The sequence below is a fragment of the Acipenser ruthenus genome, chromosome 3, assembly GCF_902713425.1.
Source record: "Acipenser ruthenus chromosome 3, fAciRut3.2 maternal haplotype, whole genome shotgun sequence".
Classification (NCBI taxonomy): domain Eukaryota; kingdom Metazoa; phylum Chordata; class Actinopteri; order Acipenseriformes; family Acipenseridae; genus Acipenser; species Acipenser ruthenus.
The window spans coordinates 56,689,366-56,708,973 of record NC_081191.1 but is presented as its reverse complement, the minus strand read 5'-3'; the positions used below and the strand labels follow the sequence as shown (position 1 = coordinate 56,708,973).

Sequence of the window (19,608 nt, the reverse complement as noted above, 5' to 3'; positions counted from 1 at the left end):
TTTTGAATAGAGCATATATGGGTTCATGTCTGTGTTCCATAATAACCATGACCCCATCTACTCTGTAAGCAGTTAAAAGCTAGTTCTACATTTAACATTAATGAGAGGTCAAAGGTCAAGATCAAGGTAATTTTTTAATAGAGCATACATTAATTCCCATAGGCTTCCACTACTGTGTGAAGAGTCATGTATCTCAGATAAATACTGCAATATATGCAAATATTTACAAATTGACCATAGCTCAAATTTGATTGGCTCGTGGCAGCCATGTTTTTTATGTAGCAACTTGCTTTGAACAAACTTGATAGATAAACTTGCCAAGGCTATGTATGCAAAGTTTGGCTTCAATCGGCATAACGGTTTCAGAGAAGACATTGTTAGAATATTGTTGATAAATCCAATATGGCTGCCAAGCTCATGTGTTGCCACTGCTGTTACATTCTTAGCCCGGCACTGGCTCAGTCTGTAGTGAGAGGGGTAGGGGGAGATCTAGAATGGCTCCTATGTGATTATTTAGCCTGTAAAATGAAAATCAATTTCCTTTCTTTGATTGCTGTGAGAATGGGATTATTTACTCAATAGAATACGTGCCCGATGCTGTGTATCTGAACTCCACTGGTGGTGAGATTGAGGACTCGTTAGGTTATGTTTAGTCGAAGCACTGACTTATTTTGATTTGAATACATTTTGTTGACTGTCCTCAACCACATCTCCAATTCACCAATGTAACTGGATTGTTTATTCTGCTTAGGTGACCTTTAGTGCTTTACAAACTGTGATAGCCGTGCACGATCCTATACTGGTTTGGCTCCGTTACCCCGCACCCATTACATCCACACATTAACATTATTCATTATATTTAAATGAATCAAACTCTGTACTGCCACTGGTTAGTGAATACAGCAGGTGTGCAAAGCACGAAAAAAGGGGCATACTGCTCGGAAAACACGTTACCGCTGTTTTGTGAATGTGGCCCTTGAATTTAGGTAACCAAATGGACTTTACAAAAAGAGTTTAGTGGCAAAATAAAGCATAAAAAAGGGAAGGGAAATGGCTATGTGCTACTTTTTCAAGCTATTGTAAACAGCTACAACTAATTATAACAGCAAAGTGTACAATAAAATGCGTAATGGGCTTCTGGTGACATGGATAAATGATGTGACCTTCGATCTCGTCATTTATCTTGCCACCAGAAGCCCCCTGGAGATTACAGGTTTATTATGCACACTTTGGTGTAGTGTATTCCTATTATTATTATTATTATCGCTTTGGTATGTTGACTCTTAAGCAATCAAAAATAGTAGCCAACATCACTGACAGAATAATGAAAACATCTAATTTACTTGTTTTTATTCTCTGAAATTAATTTAGTATTTTGTATAGGGATTTCTTTGGTCTTGTCCTTCGAGTTTATTAGATCCAATGTCAAATTTATATGATTCCGATTTTGTTTGTTATGTGCTATCTAAATTATTTCTGGAACTCACTTTAAACCATCACCAGATGGCGCTTTAACTTACACAAATGAATCTCTCTCTCTCTCTCTCTCTCTCTCTCTCTCTCTCTCTCTCTCTCTCTCTCTCTCATAAGTAAACAGGTTATATTTAAGTGTCTGGGATAAATTATACACAACCATAGGCTCCTATTGAACAAGAATGTAAACACATTGTGGTTAAAGCAAAGTTTGCAGCTGGGGCATTACAAGTATGTCAGGCTGAAGAAGAAGAGACAGAAGTGCCCTTGATGTAATTATGAAAATTAATTGTAGTTTACAGGCAGTCCAAGCAGTAGTCCTAACAAAGCTCCTTTTCCATAATTTTTGTAACCCGTTGAATAGAAAGAAGCCATTCATGAAGTTTAGGCAGATGCAGGTTTATACAGTATTCATATGGACATAAACTATATCGTTCTGAAACACAATTTGTGTAGTCCTTTCGTTCTTTTTAAAAGGATTTGTGTGCTTATTTGTTTATTTTTTTATTGTGCACCACAGGGTTTTGCTATAGGCCATTTTTGGATGATACAACAAAGACCCACAGTAACTATTAACTATCTGTTCAAAATAGGGCCATATAGTTAATTTCAGTACATTTGTTAATCTGTTAATTTTCCCAGAAACAAAAAATATACTGTGTCCTACTTATATATCTATATTTACAATAGTAAACCTTATCACAGAAAGTGCTAGTTGTAATTCTGGCGCAATCATCGAATCATGTCAATAACTTCAACTTACTCTGAATAATGGAAAAAAAGAATTGCTTATTATTAAGCATTAATAACAAGCAGCTTATATTTCGGATGGTTATTTATTATTTTCACAAAAAGCTTATAACAAACCAAACTGTATGCATCATTTTAAAATAATGCTAATAGGCTACTCGCAAAATCTGTTTTGAAATCCAGTGTTTATTTTGCACTATTTGAAAATCTAAAAATGATGGCACAATAAGTGCCTTCACCGCTGATAGTGAAACACACTTAAAATGTGTACCAATATAAAAAGCACTTTTTGTATGTCAAATATCTGACACAGACTGGCAGGGACAATTAAATTGAATGGGGGCCCGGGGCTGTTATCATTTTGGGGGGCCATCTTTGCATATTAATTTGCTTCCCTTTACTGTTTTACTACCACCACACTCGATTAAGATTAATGTCAAATTATTCAGTATTAGCTGATCCATATTTTACCTGACTAGATGTTTGAATTAACGCCAGTTTTGAAAATGAGCATTGGCCACAGCGTTAGTTACTGGTAGTTTCAAATACAAAATGGGAAATGCAAACTGCAGACTTTTATCGTAATGCAAGTTATCTGGAAATGTGTTGTCGTTATCTCTTACGTATATGTAGGTGTATAAGTTTATAATAAATATATATGCAGCCAAACAATTTTTAGCAAATAATACAAGAATAGTACACAGCACTTTCTTATGTAATATTTTTTTTTGGTATTATTATTATTTGTGTCAGCAGAAACAGCAGAGCTACACACAGGAACGACGTTTATTTATTTATTTATTTATTTATTTATTTATTTATTTATTTATTGGGGGGGGATGAGGCAGGCTGTTTTTTAAGACAACCTAAAAACTTCATGGAAACCCGGTTTAAGAAAGCTGTACGATATCAGTTGCACAAGGTCAAATTGGAACACAGGCACAAACATACTACCTCCGGTATTTTAATATGAATTAGTTTATTTGCATTTGGAACGAGAATTTCTCAGTATAAAAGAAAACTACATGGAAACACACACAACCCGAAACTACTACCAAAATAGAATGAGAAAATGGTGAGAATTATTTTTTGTTTTCTATGGACATTGCCCCACTGTATAAACATATAAACCTAGGCCGGTTCCTCCTGTTGATTTCTCTCCAATGTATTTTCCGAAGTACTGGTACCTTTACATATTTGTTGGTATTGCATTAAAATAGCGTGTCATGGTGTTTTGTTTAACATATCTTCCTCGTGATGACATTGTACTTGTTGCGTTTCTGCTTTTCAGCGCCACTCTCATACTTCCTAGGTGCTCCTGTGTCTGTCATTTACAGGTTCTGAACTGTGCCACGTTCGCGCCGCCGCACACCTGCTAAAAGTGGCACGCGACTTTGATCGCATGTCAAGTCGTATGATCAGGCAGTCCCTGGACCTCCAACACAATACGATTTGGTAAAATAGACATGATGTTCCGATCCCTATAGGCTACTAATATATATATATATATATATATATATATATATATATATATATATATATATATATATATATATATAATCCGGCCCTGCACACTGGAAATATGTACTGACACTCATACAATACGGCGCAAAGGGGATCACGTAGCTAAGCATCCACGATAATCACTGTGTTACAAAACCAGTTGTGTTGTAAAATAATAGTTTTCATTTCTATTTATAACACATGCTTTTTCTATTTGCTAATTTGTTTAGTCATATTTGTTAAATACGTTTTTAAGAAGACTATTGATTATCTAAAGGCTATTTCAACGTTATTCTAATTGTATTTCTCCATGAATATCAGTTGCTGTATGCCTCATGTTTTAAAAGCGGCAGTGACAAAAAAAAATCACTTGACATCTGTAGTCCAAGCCCACGTGCTTTTTTTTTTTTTTTTTGGGGGGGGGGGGGGGTAACATTAACAGTAACTTCTTTAACTAGGAATATATATATTCAGCTGGCTCTTTGAGCTAATATATATATATATATATATATATATATATATATATATATATATATATATATTGTATAGGTTTATCTTAGCATGCTTTTTAAAAAATACTGTTAAATTAATTCATCCAAAAGTGGGTTGCCCTTCATTAAACAACATAGACATGGCATACACGGAACACACTTTTCAAACAAGCATTACTGTGCGCTCTTTGGTAGCCTAAAGCTCAGATAACCTGCCCTGTACAACAGCGTTGATTTAGTAATATTGGGGTTACTGTTCTTACAATATAAACGCTGACCTTCAGGTAAGAATTAACATATGTCTTTTTTCTTTGCTTTTTGTTCGTTTAATATTGGTCTATATGTATAAGGTAGCCGATGGTTTCAAAAATCACTCTAGAATGTATATTAGTTAAAATAAACATATTCTTAAGGTAAATCTACATAGCTTAATTCTACACATACATTTTAAACATAGATATTTTATTGAAAGACTTTACATCAGAATATGGTGGCAAACTTAGCTATATAATAAGTGCAAATATGTTAATGTTTAATGATTTAAAAAAAAAAAGTATGTGAACCTACATGTATCCCTTCTACCTCCCCTTATTCATCCACAACATTTCATGCACAAAAATGTAACTGGAACTAAATATTCTATATACCTCAAAAAACGAGTAAGCCTATATACATTATAGAAAAGAAAATATCAATGGCTACCTAACATTGTATTGACTTTTGTGGTTTGCAGGCGGTTAAACAGTTTTAGCGGTTCCTGTTCTTGAACTTCAACATAACCTGTACTTAATACTGTATTACCTTAAACTCTTAATGTGAACTATTGCAAATACAAATAAAAATTAAAAAACGTAGACTATGTTGTTGTTGTTTTTTTGTTAGTTTTTTTTGGGGTGTGTATACAATTTAAATCCTATTAATATAATAAGGATTAAAGACAAGAACTTAGCTGCAATAGCCACATTGTCTATTGTCATCCAATAGCCTACTGTCAGCTGCAAAAATAGTCAAAGGAATGTTTTCAGGGTTTTGAAAACATGATACTAATAAAACGTTCATTCACCTTGTAATATTGACAGTAAAAAGTGGCTGTTCGCGTTCTAGTAAAAGTGTCAGTAAGAGTGATTTATTGATGTTCTATTAGTCTTTATTCATCCATTTTTCTTCGGCACAGATTTCTAATTTTTTCGTAACCTGTTGAGGCAGTCAGTGGAACAGCTGTCTGCGGCGGTGCGCTAGATTTATTGATGTTCTATTAGTCTTTATTCATCCATTTTTCTTCGGCACAGATTTCTAATTTTTTCGTAACCTGTTGAGGCAGTCAGTGGAACAGCTGTCTGCGGCGGTGCGCTAGAGCATTCACCTCACACAGGGCTTTATGTCCTGGCATACGCTCTGGTGGTGGTGGTGGTGGTGGTGATGGTGATAATAAGAGCCAGTGGCTGACGGGTGGAATGAGGAGATCCCGTTGAAATTCAAAACAAAATCTTTCCTTTCACAAACTGGCGACGAATGGGTTTGGTAACGAGGTATTCCCACTGAAAAATAGAAAATGACATATGGGTTAACATAATAGAGAATGCTATGCATTGGACTACAAGAAATAAAACTGTATAACACATTACTAAGACAAGATCACAATAATAATACTACGACTACTACTACGACTAATAATAACAACAACAATAATAATAATAATAATAATAATAATAATAATAATAATAATAATAATAATAATAATAATAATAATAATGTTTATTAAAAAGCGTGATAAATGAAATTAGCCTATTGGTTTAAGTTATATTTTACAAGTAGGATAAATGTGTAAAAGTAGGATAAATAACGATACGATCTTGTCCTGTCATGCAGTAGGCCTACACACAGTGTGAAAATTCGGTCCAAAGCCGAACGGTTACCGAGGACACTATATATATATATATATATATATATATATATATATATATATATATATATATATATATATATATATAAATATAATGGGAAGTAACCATACCACAGTACACCAAACACAACTAGAGACGATCCAACTGTTAACGGCACTATATATATATTTGTCAAATACAGGTTACGTTGCGTGTTTTATTATTATTTGTATTATTTATAAAATGTATACACTTTGATAAATATAAATCTTATTCAACAGTTTTGAAATTAAAGTTGTGTAAAACGCTATTAAAATAACTAAACGCTAAAATGTGTTTAAAATATGTTGCTACAGGTTTTATGTTAAGTTCTTAGTTCTTAAGCATTTGGTTTTACATTGGTCCACGATGGCAATACAATAGCCCTGTTTTAAAACAACCATGTTGTACGGAATATAATAGCGTCATACAGTACTGAACTACCACTGTAAATGAAAATATATGTACATGGCAGTGAATCTATTTAAACAGTAATAAGCTTCATCTGATGGTAATTTCTGTGAAATCTAATCTAATATCTATTATAACACTACAATGTGTTGGTTGGGTGATGTACACAAAGCAGTACAAATTATACTTTAAACACATTACAATTAATACAAAAAATACCGGTAATTACATAAACAAAGTTTACTTAGTTGTGAAATAATACATATTTGGTGTCCATTTTATATCATACCAATATTCTCTAAAAACATTTGCAAGAAGATGTACAGGCTGGTATGGTCTGTATTGACTCTCCAGAGTTTAAGAAAACAGTGCAGTGGTGATATTGATTGACTGACAGTTATTCAGCAGCAGAATCACTGTGTGCAGATACAGTAGATGCTTGTATTGTAAGTTGTTGAAATTCCTATAAAATTTAACAGGGCCCAGCTCTCCTGTGGGTTTAGGCAGCATAAAATCCTCTTCAGTGTGGTCCAGCCTAGACTGTCTTTGTTTAGATAACCTCTGCGACCCACGTTTTAATAAAGGGATGTTTGGACAATTCTGCTTTTAAAATGCAACTTTTCTAACATTTTCTATACATGTATGTAATATATATATATATATATATATATATATATTTGTAATCGTCTTCAATAAGCAGACATTCATAGTTTATTCATAATTTTGAAGCTTATATGTTGCAATGTAATATATTTAGAATCCTTTTATTACCTCATGAAAACAATTCTCAAAATAGCTATGCCTATATTAAAGTTTTTTTTTTTTAAAGTTTGGTTTGAGAAAACAATTTTAGTATTCGAAAGATTGTCGTGCCTCGTGTATCGCCAATATACCAACGAAGGTATTCTATCTATCTGTCTGTCTGTCTATCTATCTATCTATCTATCTGTCTATCTATCTATCTATCTATCTATCTATCTAATATATATATACACACACACACAAACACACACACATTGGTATTACAGTACTGTATTTCAAAACTAATTGATTTCTTAGCTTATAGTTTTACCTGTAAACTATTTTTTGTAAAAAACGGAAAATGCGATGGCAACTAATTAATTAATTACCTTTTATGTTTTTTTTTAAATACAAAATGTAAGAATTGATTTATGAGTAAATGGAAAACAATTACATTATTTTAATTAAATGTGGAAAAGGCAAACACCGACCCTTACCTGAAATATCTGCCGTTTCTCTGGCATTTTGATGCAAGTAGCTTTGTTCCAGGGAGTAGGAAGACATGTTAGAATGTAAAGTGGATGAAGAAGGGTTACTAGATGCCAGTGTCTGCTGTTTGATATAAGGAGACCCCCCTGAAGATGCCCAGTGTGCAGAAGTACTTGCATATGGAGAATGGCATTCCAATGCACTAGCCATTGCAGGGGAAGAAGGTACTGGACTACTGCTGTTATCAGGGCCATAGTCTCCATTAGAAGTTACTGGACAACTGGCCATGTAAGTTGAACCGGGGCTGGAAGACATATGAGGGACATGGTGGCCACCACTGAGTCCATCATAGCCTCCTGCCATAGAATTAGTCATCATGTCCAAGTTGTAGCTGTTGGTATGGCATGCCAGTGACGCAGACGGAGCTTGGAAATCAAAGCTTTGGGGTAATATTGAAGTGCCAAAACCAATGCCGTTCATCATCCGATACATTGGTTTCAAAGCCTGGCATTTTCTTCTGAAACCTCTTGGTCTGCGGCGGAATGATCCCTCCTCGAACATAAATTCACTGGCTGGGTCAATGGTCCAGTAGTGTCCTTTACCCGGTCTTCCTAGACCCTTTGGTAGTTTTATAAAGCACTCGTTCAAGGACAGATTGTGGCGAACCGAATTCTTCCATCCCTGGTAAGCGCCTCTGAAGAATGAAAACCTTACCTGAAGAAACTGGTAGATCTCGCTGAGGGTTAACCTTTTTGTTGGGGAGCTCTGAATTGCCATCACAATGAGGGCGATGTAGGAATACGGCGGTTTTTCAGGGCGCCTGAGCCCTGCATTCGCCTTTTTGCCTTTGGAGGAGGCTGCGCTCTCCACTACCGAGGACTGTTGGTTCATCGGTGCTGAATGAAGAACTCCAGAAATCGGGCTCGATCTTAAAGGCGCTGGTGAGTCCAGCTGCTGCTGGGAAGTTTCAGTTGTCATTTCCTAGCTAGCAAAAACAGCTAGCAGGGGCAAAAAAAGAGTTTTAATAATGGTTCCTATAGACAAAACGGCTTTTTGATCAACCCTTGAACACGGTGACATTTGTTCCACTAGAGTCAAAAAGAAAATATAGCATCCGCTGTTCAGCCCGACTTGCAAATAATAAAATTTAAACCAGGAGCGATGAGTTCTCAAAAAGGAAATAGCCGAGCGCTAGCTTCCTCTCCAGTGCAATATATTTGCGTCTCACGATGTTTACCCCTATAGTTCTGCAGTATGATGTTTTTCTGTGCGGTTAGTATTTCGTTTTTACTCCAATAGCAGTTCAGTATCTCTGAGACAGCACCTGGTGGCCATCACTCGTCTTAATCCTTTAAGAAGAGGAAACGCGTAGAGGCTGCTCAGCCAAACAAAACTCGACCACCTATCAATTCGTAAATCTTTCTTTCCTTTAGACCCCCTATATGCCTCCGAGAAATCAGCAGCAACCAGCGACCACATCCCTCCCATATCTGGCCTCTGTCCACTCGTCATCTAGGAGGAGGTGCTGCTGCACCAGACCACTCTCTGCCTGACATCTCTAATACACGCAATTACACAATTTATCAAACCTCCTTCAGACGTTCCAATCAACACAGTCACACGCCAAACGCCGAAGGTAAAGTTCTCAAATGTTACTGGCTGCATGCTCTAGGGCAAACGGTGTAAGCTTCTGGGAGCTCTAAGGGGGGAAAAAACACAGTTAGATTACATGTATTTCCCAGTTATATATGTTTTTGGTTATCACTATAATGTAACACAATTAATTTTGCATGTGATTTTTTTTTTTTATGTTGTTGAGTATCGTTCCGAATATAAAAATGAATTACTGCGAACAAAAATGCAACTTACAGTATAGTGGACTTCAATCAATATGTAATCACAGAGTATAAAAGCTAAAACTGTGAAGGGAGATGTTTGCTAAGCATGTGTGTATGTAAGTTGCTCTTGGTAACTGGCTTTGACATGAGTGGAAGCAGGCTTTTTCCATTAAGCGCTGATACCACACACAGAGCCCAAGTGTTAGCTTACTGCCTTGAGCCTGGCTCCTTTCCCCTGAGCTCCACAATAATTAGACAAAGAACCCAGAAATAAAGCGAGCGGGCGTCAGCAGGTTCCTCCAGCTCAACTTTTGCATACACAGATTCACACAAAACGTACAATAATAATCTTTGTTATAATTTGTATCGATGAACGAAACGATTTAGTTTTAGTGTATGCACAAGTTTTGAATACCATTTGTATATAATTGTAGACAAAGATAGTTGAACATCTAGATAGATAGATAGATAGATAGATAGATAGATAGATAGATAGATAGATAGATAGATAATTTAACAGACGTACATGCCAATTGCTTTACTATATGCTTCATCATAAACTGTATCTATTGTGAATTCGTTTTTTTATTATTTATTTTGTGATCCCGCAGACCTCCAAAGCTTCCCTAGACCATGGACCTCGTGCACGCAATCCCGTTGTTTATTTGTACGCAGTTTCCATTTTTGTAAACGCTTGTGACTCTTGAAATGTGTATTTTTTTCCTTTTCTTGCAGCGATCTTGAGCTCTCTCAGGAGTCAGTGGGGTTAAATACTACAGATGGCTTATCTGTAGCTTTAAGTTTCCCTAAAAAAATCCAGTAGACTATGTTGCTATTAGAATTTAACAGGAAATATCTGGAATGTATATTAGGAAATATATATATATATATATATATATATATATATATATATATATATATATATATATATATATATATATATATATATATATTGCCAATTATATATATTTCCTGTTAAATTCTAATAGCAACATATTCATATATATATATATATATATATATATATATATATATATATATATATATATATATATATATATATATGAATGCACCATGCACAACAAATGAAGTGGCAAGTATTAAAAATGAATAGTATTTATCATATAACCTACTCTTGAATTACATTACATATTTGTACTTTATAATATGATTTTACATGCATTTGGAGTAATTGAGCAACAGCGTTTGTTTTCTAATAACGAAATCAGTCTATTTTCGTGGCACATGTTAATTTAAACTTTGAATTATGCATAATTTTGCTTGCTCTTCACTTAAATTTGGTTGACACAATTGTCATTTACTTGTACGAGTGGACAAAGTTGTCAAACTGATGTGAGCAATTGTTAGACAAAGCATGACCATAATGGCCGACCGACATTTAACAAGGTTAAAGCTTTTAATTTTGAAAAAGGGAAATAATTCAAATATGGCGTAGACGTGTGGAGGTAATAGGTTTATGGATTTTGACATTTAACGCCTCTAGAATGATTTGATAAAACAATTTAACAATAATGTTTGTTTTATAATAACTGGAGTCTATTTGCAGAATATATTAATGAAGTATGAATTCGCCTGATAAAGATGAAATTGTATCCATTTACAGAAGTTATATGATTGAGGGTATTTCTGCATAGAACATTTTTGTATAAATGATAATGCATTTTAAAATGTAGTGAAATATCTTATCCAATAAAATAAAATTATGGTTGTGACACGATTAAGTTAAACAATAACCCTTTGCCTTGCTTACTAGGATTTAAACATCAGCAGGTTAGAATAACACTAAACCACAATTAGTATACATGCAACAGGACATTTTAAATTGAGACAGCATATAAAGTAAAATACCATCAAAACAATACAAAAAGTCGAACTCTTTCTACAAAATAAAATAGATTGTATAACCAGGCACCTGTCGTACCACTCGTTTAGTAACGCTATGTATATTAACAATATTGGTAATGAGTCTGCACAATAACCGATGGTTAAACATATTTCTAATTTCTGTTTTTTTTTGTTTGTTTTGTTTTTTTTAATAATCCAAATAGCCTACAAATGAAGAACAACTGTCTGCCATAAAATGCAATACTTTTTATCTTCTGACAATCTTCAGGATTTTTTTCCAGCGTTTTTAAAATCGGCATATTGCTGAAAGACAATGCAGGAAGTCTTTACCCCAAACTTTTCCTGCCATTGAACTTTTTCAAACACATCAATATAATCATCCTGGGACTTTAGTCTGTTTCTGTACTATGTATTTGAATTTGAGATGCAGACAACCATTTTATTTTCGTTACTGCATTAGTTAAATACGAATATTTTACAAGTACATACTACAATAAAGTATCGACTCAATCCACATAATTGTGCATAACAGTGCAACACAGTAATAATAATACAATCAGTTTGAACTATTTCATGAGTTAGAAGTAAGCCGAGACGATGAGACAAATGAAACTTATATTATTTAAATTCATAAATAATTATGCCGGCATTTTTGCACATGCGCGATTTCTTCAGTACTTTCTAATATTATAGATGGATATTGATGTCCATAAATGAGTTGTTATAACAAATATGAATGAATATGACAGATGAGTTCAGCAACAATCCAAAGCCATTTTAATGCTTTTTGTTTCGACTAAAACCATCACGTTAAAACAGTAAGGAATGGTGCATGCATACATTAGGTATTGCAGTAAAATAACTGTTTACAAGCCCTTTTCTTAATTTTCATAAACATTTGTATTTTCACAAACAAGTAATGGATATATAGCATGTAAAATAATTGCAGAAATATTTGATTTTTTTTTTAAAGTTTGTTTTAAATTATTTTCATGGTTGTTGTATTGTCCGCATGTAAACTGTTAACTCAAAACTGCTGCACTGTACCAAATAAACAAGACCACGCGTTTGTACTACAGTATTAGACTGATTTAAGTGGGAATGCCTTTAACAATTTTAAAACTGGATGTTGCTTGAGAAAACAGATTACTCGTCAGATAATTAATTAACAAACGAATTGCGCTTATGTTGACAACTATTTGGAAAAACTGTTTGCCACTCTTGGCATACAGAATAGTGATATTCTTAAGAATCTACGTTGTATAAATTGAAAATAAACTTGTACAGGTAATCGTTAAGTATTCCCAAATCGATTATAAACTTTTACCAAAATAATATCGTTATCAAGGTTTAACCGCGGAAGAATATTTGCTTATGATAAATTTTATCACAGAAATAAACATTAGACTTTACAATCAATAACAACATTGGATCAACGTATGATAAGTAAGAGCTGGGTCAGAGGTTAAGCGTGTCACAACTAGCCCCAACCCTGGTACCAGCAAGAAACAGCAACACAACATATATATGTGCTATGTGCTAATTGTAAATACACATATCAGAGATTAATTAAATTATATATATATATATATATATATATATATATATATATATATATATATATATATATATAGATAGATAGATAGATAGATAGATAGATAGACAGATAGATAGTGCCGTTAACAGTTGGATCGTCTGTAGTTTTGTTTGATGTATTGAGGTATGGTTACTTCCCATTATACATTTCGCTTTTATTTATAAAACCGTCAAACTGGTTATATAGGTTATATACTGTTATATACTGAAGTCATTCTATTTTATACTGAAGTCATTGAATTTTATCTTGTTCTTAATTGTATTAATACCTGTACTGTGATTCTTGAAATGTATTTTTTGTTTACGACTGCAAGAAATAAATAATAATAACAAGCGCACCTTCGAAGCTTTCTTTAAAATAAACTTTCCCATAGTCATTATGAGCTATTAGAAAATTGGCTTTTTATTTCCTGGCAACTCATTGGCTAGTACCCTTGGCAGGGGGGTACATTAACTTTCAATAGATGACCAGGAAATATAAAGTACTAGCATAAGTGCCCTTTCACCTGGACAGATATCCTACAGCCACCTAATTTAACCACAAAACTGGTTTATCTTTTTTTTCGTAACAGTTGCCCATTTTCTAAGCGCAATAAGACCCTCCAGGGTGGGCGGTATTGGGAAATTGCCTCATTGTGCATTTGAGCGGTCTGGTTTTGCCCAATACAGCCCACCCTGTAGAGTCGTATTGCTTACTTATAAATCGTCTTGGAAAATTCATGCTATCTGATTGGTTAGCTGCGTTCTACCATACATTAATCCCACACAACCTTTCAACAGACACAGACACATCACCTTTGATTCAAATTCCTCTCCTACTTACCTGTCCTAATTCTGTAACATATAATATCTATAGGTAACCATTCACTTAAAAAAAAAAAAACGTCAGACCCAGAATCAAATGTTAATTTTTTTAATGTAAAAAAACTGTCGAAGAATGGTATGAACATTCATTTTCTGAACCAGACGAAGCACCACTAATTCAAATTTATTTAAAAGAAAAATGGCACAACGAAATAACGTAACCAGAACTGAATCAACTCCAACTTGACCGAAACTTGACATAATAAAGGATTCTAAATGGGTTGTAAATGCAATATCCTACAAAACTGTCTCTAAGAAAAATTACTCGCTTTTTGGATGACCCACTATACAGCAAAAATGTGAATTTAGTGTATGAAGCAGAACTTAACAATGCTAACAACAACATATTCTTAGCAGTAATTACAAATCTTAGGCAACGTGGAAAAGACAAAACAACACACTATCCCCCCAATAACACAAGTAGAGCTGGAGAAACATTCTCGCACAGACGCCGCAGCTTTCACCTGCAGCTTACCTTCTGGCAGTACAGCAGTCAATACAGTTCATTCAGAGCATGTTTTGTGCACAATATCTGACAATTTTCAAGTTAACATTTATTCCAAAAATCACTGATCTAAGTTTATATATATATATATATATATATATATATATATATATATATATATATATATATATATATATATATATATATATATATATATATATATATGTGGTTATATATATGTCCATTAATGACACAGTAAATTAGCAAGTAATATGTTAATATAATTGATATACATACATGATTTACTTAATACACATTGTAATCAATATTTATTAGGCTATATTTATGAATAAACTGATGTTCATTTATTAAAATAAAACACTAAAAATAACACGTTATTTACTTTTCACTGGAACTGTTAGTGGAAAGATTTTTTTATTTTATTTACTTTGTTAATTTAAAAAGTAAACAAATATTTTATAATCGTTTAATAATAGCATTAAGGCACTCCAGAGGGTGGGTTGACATGGTATAACCGCACACTTAAGGGTCCATCCCCTGTCGTGACTTAATGCTTCATTAAACTCTTGTACTCAACACATGACATAGGCCTAATGGATTCCCACACAGTTCTTCGATAGACTATATGTCAGTTCCCACGTATTTCTATATCACTGTGGCATGTATTAAGTAATTCATGCTTAATGCATGTCGAATATGTGTCCTTAAAAAAAGTGTAACTAAGAATACTTGGGGAGGGGGGAGGGGGGGAGGGGTGGGGGGTGCACAAATCATACAGGCCAACTTAAGTCAAGTTCCTTCAAGCAACAAACCACACTATTTTCGACATAAACAAACTGCACACGTTTCCAGACATTATTCGAAATTCAATCTGGGAGGTATAATTCTGTCTGAGGACAGATTTGCCTTGGAGAAAAGAAAATACAATCCAAAAACTGGCGCCTGCCATGTGCCTTTTTCATGCCCATGAACCAATTTCAATGGAGCCTTTTACACCGCGACCAGAGATGGGGAACAAGATATGTGTAAAAAATAAGAACAAAAGGAGCTATACCAGGCAGAAAAAGGGCCGGGGCAAGAATGCGGAAATGGGAATGGTTAGATATAAGAAAATAACGTATTAGTGAAAATGTTGAAGAAAATGTTTGAAAATACAGCAACAAAATAACGAGCTCAGGAAAGGAAATGGAGGGTATATAGTCTATAGCAGATTTCTCAATTTCTTAACGGTAAAAAAGGAATAAGAAACGCATTTAAGGTAGACTGAGAGGATTTAGATACAAGTTAGGATAATGGTGAAACTCTAACATAATAATAATAATAATAATAATAATAATAATAATAATAATAATAATAATAATAATAATAATAAACACAAATTTGTGTTTTTAAAATATTGACAAACGGACTTTAGTGCAACAAATGAATAAATAAATAAATAAATAAATAAAATACTTGTCATTTCATAAGTTTGTTGTATATGAAAAGTATAATTTATGCAATAAATCTTTCTTCTGCTCAATCAAATATTTACATTTAATTACTTTACACAGATTGTTACATATGACCCCCTTACCTGTGAAAACTGACACAGGCAGTGGAGTCAGTTGTAACATCTGACAGGTCACCTCACATTTGAAGCAAAGTTTCTGGCTGTGGCATAGCTATATCTCATAATAGTTGTGGCGCCGTCATACACTTTGGTTTATTTTAAGCCTAAGGCAGACAGCATGTTTAACTGCACAGAAGTATAGAGTATACTAGCTTTTTACTGTTCTATGTATTCTTTGGGATAGGGGGTAGATTCAATCTAAAGGGTATGTAGGAGCTTCTCTAACATGGCGCCTTGTAGTGGCTATAGAAACACATTCAATCAAGCGTTGTTGAACCCGCATTTGTCAAGGCGGGTCCTTTTTTAAAGATAGATTCGAAGTTGCTCTTATACAGTAAACCGCTCAAAGAGTCACGTTTAAAAACAATAGAACAATATAAAATGGGGCATTATGTCATATCTAAGCACACCAAACACAACTATAGACTATACAAGTGTTAATAGGCACACAGCATTTAAGAAAATACTTTGATTTTTTGCATTCTGTATTGTATTTTACTTATTTGAAGAGACAGTAACCGAATAAACAGTATCAGACATGTCCAATTCTTCCCCTTTACATGCCGGTAGTCCCTAACGGCATAATTTGGGGATCCCGACCAAATCCCTGTTGAGATGAAGGGTGTGGTATCCGCTACAATCTGGAACCTGTCTATTCTGGAAGCCGGCATTATTTGTAAGTCTTATCTGTCTAAAACCAATGTAAATATGACTGTGCAGTCTGGTAACAAGTCATGTTTTTTTTTTTTTTTTTTTTTTTTTTTTTGTAAAATTATAATCAAGTAAATTGCGTAAATACGCACACGTCCCTTGGATATACATCTACAGTAAAACGTTTACATAATGTAGAAAATACAATTGAAATGAATACAACTTTAAAATGATAGGCTATACCTGGACAGCACTCCTATTATTCAAGGTGTTCAAATAGTTTGTCATTTATACCTTTTTTTTTTTCAGGTAGAGTATTATTTGCAAACGCTCCGTTGTTATTTGGTCGGGACTCAAAATCATGACATTGCAGAATGTATGTGTAGGCTATGTGGTTACTGTCTTATTTAAAAAAAAATCCAATAAAAAGTAAAACAAATGGTATTTTGTTACGTTCAGTAGCCTAACCTTTTTGTTTATATCACAATTGCTGTTAGGTTTTTTTGTTGTTGTTTTTTTTTTTGCGTTTTTTTGCGTTTTTTAAAAGCTGCTTTGTAGAAAGTTATCCTATAGGTTTAGTCATTTTACACAACGACAATTACTATTCAGTCGTATGCTAAAAATACATTTTTTCTAGTCAGCAGTTCCATTTTTCAACACTCACTTACTTTCACTGCCACCTACAGCAACCCTTATACCACCGCTCTATTCACAGGTAGTTTTGAGTGGAATTCTCCCCAGTCTCAGTATTTATTTGATCTGGAATGATCATTAATTATGTTACTGTGGCACCGAAAGAAAGCGATTTTAGTTAACCTAACAAATTAAAAACAAATATATTTAATGTAATGTGAAACTAGACTCAGTCGTGCAAGTATTTAAATAAATAAATGTTTTGCATGTAAGTATTGTCACTCTACGTTTATTATACTATAATGCAATGTAACAGATTAAGGACAAGCTTTTAGTAAACCTGGCTGTTAATCTAATTTTCTTTGGACGTCCACTTCTTTTAAGCGTTTCGGTTGAATTTGTTCTGTGGTACTTGTTGATTATTGCTCTGATTGTGGATTTTGGTATTCCATATTTCGTTGATAGTGTTCTGTAGCCATTTCCTTTGTTGTAGTTTGCTACGGGCGCTTTTCTCAAACTATCATCTGCTGTGTTATCAAAACGCTCTTCTTCAACAGATGTTGTAAATAATTACCTCTTTTTCCGGCTGTTGATTCTGTAATGCTGCTTAATTACTGTGTAATGGTTTTCAATCAATTGTAAAAAAATAAATAAATAAATAAATAAATAAATAAATAATGTGATATCTGTATAATGTGAAATAATGTATAATGTGTATAATGTGAAATAATATGATATCTTAGTCTGCTAATAAATAATAATAATAATAATAATAATAATAATAATAATAATAATAATAATAATAATTAATATACTTTAAAATTACATCTATTACATTTGTACTGTAAAGGTGTCAATACTTTTGTAATTAACCAATATTTGAAATTGCTTAGTGCTTATATATATATATATATATATATATATATATATATATATATATACACACACACACACAGTGCCTATAGCAAGTCTACACCCCCTTGAACTTTTTTCACATTTTGTTGTGTTAGTGCCTCATTTTCATGCATTTAAATGAGGATATTTTCCACTTATCTACACACCATACTCCACACTGTTAAGGGGAAAAAAGTTTTTATTGAGAAAAAATATACAGTATATATTAAAAATACAAAACTGAAAGATCATAATTGGATAAGTCTCCATCCCCTTGAGTTAATACTTAGTGGAAGCACCTTTGGCAGCAATTACAGCTGTGAGTCTGTTGGGATAGGTCTCTACCAACTTTCCAAACCTAGATTTGGCAATATTTGACCATTCTTCTATACAAAACTGTTCAAGCTCTGTCAAGTTCCTTGGGGAGCGTTGATGGAGAGCAATCTTCAAGTCATGCCACAAATTTCCGATTGGATTTAGGTCGGGGCTCTGACTGGGCCACTCAAGGACATTTACCTTAGTGCAGCTTTGGATGTGTGCTTTGGGTCGTTGTCATGCTGAAATGTAAACTTCCATCCCGGTTTCAGCTTTCTTGCAGTGGGCAGCAGGTTTTCCTCAAGGACTTCTCTGTACTTTGCTCCATTCATTTTCCCTTCTATCCTGACAAGTGCCCCAGTCCCTGCCGATGAGAAACATCCCCATAACACGATGCTGCCACCACCATGCTTCACAGTAGGGATGGTGTTCTTTGGGTGATGTGCTGTGTTGGGTTTGTGCCAAACATAATGCTTTGCATTTAGGCCAAAAAGTTCCATTTTTTTTTCGTCAGACCACACAACTTTTTGCCACATGGCTACAGCATCTCCTGAGTGTTTTTTTGCATACTTCAAACAGGCTTCAAGGTGGGCTTTCTTGAGTAATAGCTTCCTTCTTGCCATCCTACCATACAGGCCAGATTTGTGGAGTGCTTGGGATATTGTTGTCACATGCACACTTTGACCAGTCTTGGCCATAAAGACTGTAGCTCTTGCAAAGTTACCATTGGCCTCTTGGTAGCTTCTCTGATCAGTCTCCTTCTTGCTCAGTCATCCAGTTTGGAGGGACGGTCTGATCTAGGCAGGGTCTTGGTGGTGCCATACACCTTCCATGTCATAATAATCGTCTTGCCCATGCTGCAAGAGATATTCAAGGTCTTTGATATTTTTTATACCCATCCCTTGATCTGTGCCTTTCAACAATTTTGTCCCGGAGTTCTTTTGAAAGCACCTTGGTGCTCATGGTTGAGTCTTTACATTGAAATGCACTACCCAGCAGAGGGAACCTACAGGAACTGCTGAATTTATCCTAAAATCATGTGAATCACTACAATTTAACACAGGTGGAGGCCACTTAACTTGGTGTGTGATTT

General features: G+C 34.2%; 1 protein-coding gene and 1 long non-coding RNA gene across 3 annotated transcripts in view; one reads left to right on the top strand and one right to left on the bottom strand.

Annotated features, from left to right (window-relative positions):
• Positions 1 to 4,280: 4,280 nt before the first annotated feature.
• Positions 4,281 to 9,236, bottom strand: LOC117394258 (forkhead box protein F2-like). Of its 2 annotated transcripts, XR_009319835.1 has the most exons (3): positions 7,789 to 9,236; positions 5,527 to 5,755; positions 4,281 to 5,411 (listed from the first exon to the last, which is right to left on the bottom strand). XR_009319835.1 is itself a non-coding variant. In XM_033992369.3 (2 exons), exons 1-2 carry the CDS (start codon positions 8,756 to 8,758, stop codon positions 5,577 to 5,579), a joined length of 1,149 nt encoding a protein of 382 aa, XP_033848260.2. In that variant the 5' UTR covers positions 8,759 to 9,236; the 3' UTR covers positions 5,462 to 5,576. The 2 variants fall into 2 exon arrangements, 1 of the variants encoding a protein (XP_033848260.2); XM_033992369.3 differs by lacking the exon at positions 4,281 to 5,411 and having other exon boundaries at positions 5,462 to 5,755.
• Position 9,237: 1 nt separating this feature from the next.
• The window catches only part of LOC131721057 (uncharacterized), a 28,328-nt gene continuing 17,957 nt past the window's right edge, over positions 9,238 to 19,608 (top strand). The window contains exon 1 of the long non-coding RNA XR_009319837.1: positions 9,238 to 9,416. This is a non-coding gene — a long non-coding RNA (uncharacterized LOC131721057). The remainder of the gene's footprint in view (positions 9,417 to 19,608) is intronic.

Bases quoted from the DNA above. Each gene is read 5' to 3' on its own strand.
- LOC117394258 (XM_033992369.3), bottom strand. From the start codon at position 8,758: ATGACAACTGAAACTTCCCAGCAGCAGCTGGACTCACCAGCGCCTTTA. The intron at 5,756-7,788 runs GTAAGGGTCGGT...TCTATTTTTCAG, and splicing joins AGAAACGGCAGATATTTCAG to TGGGAATACCTCGTTACCAA.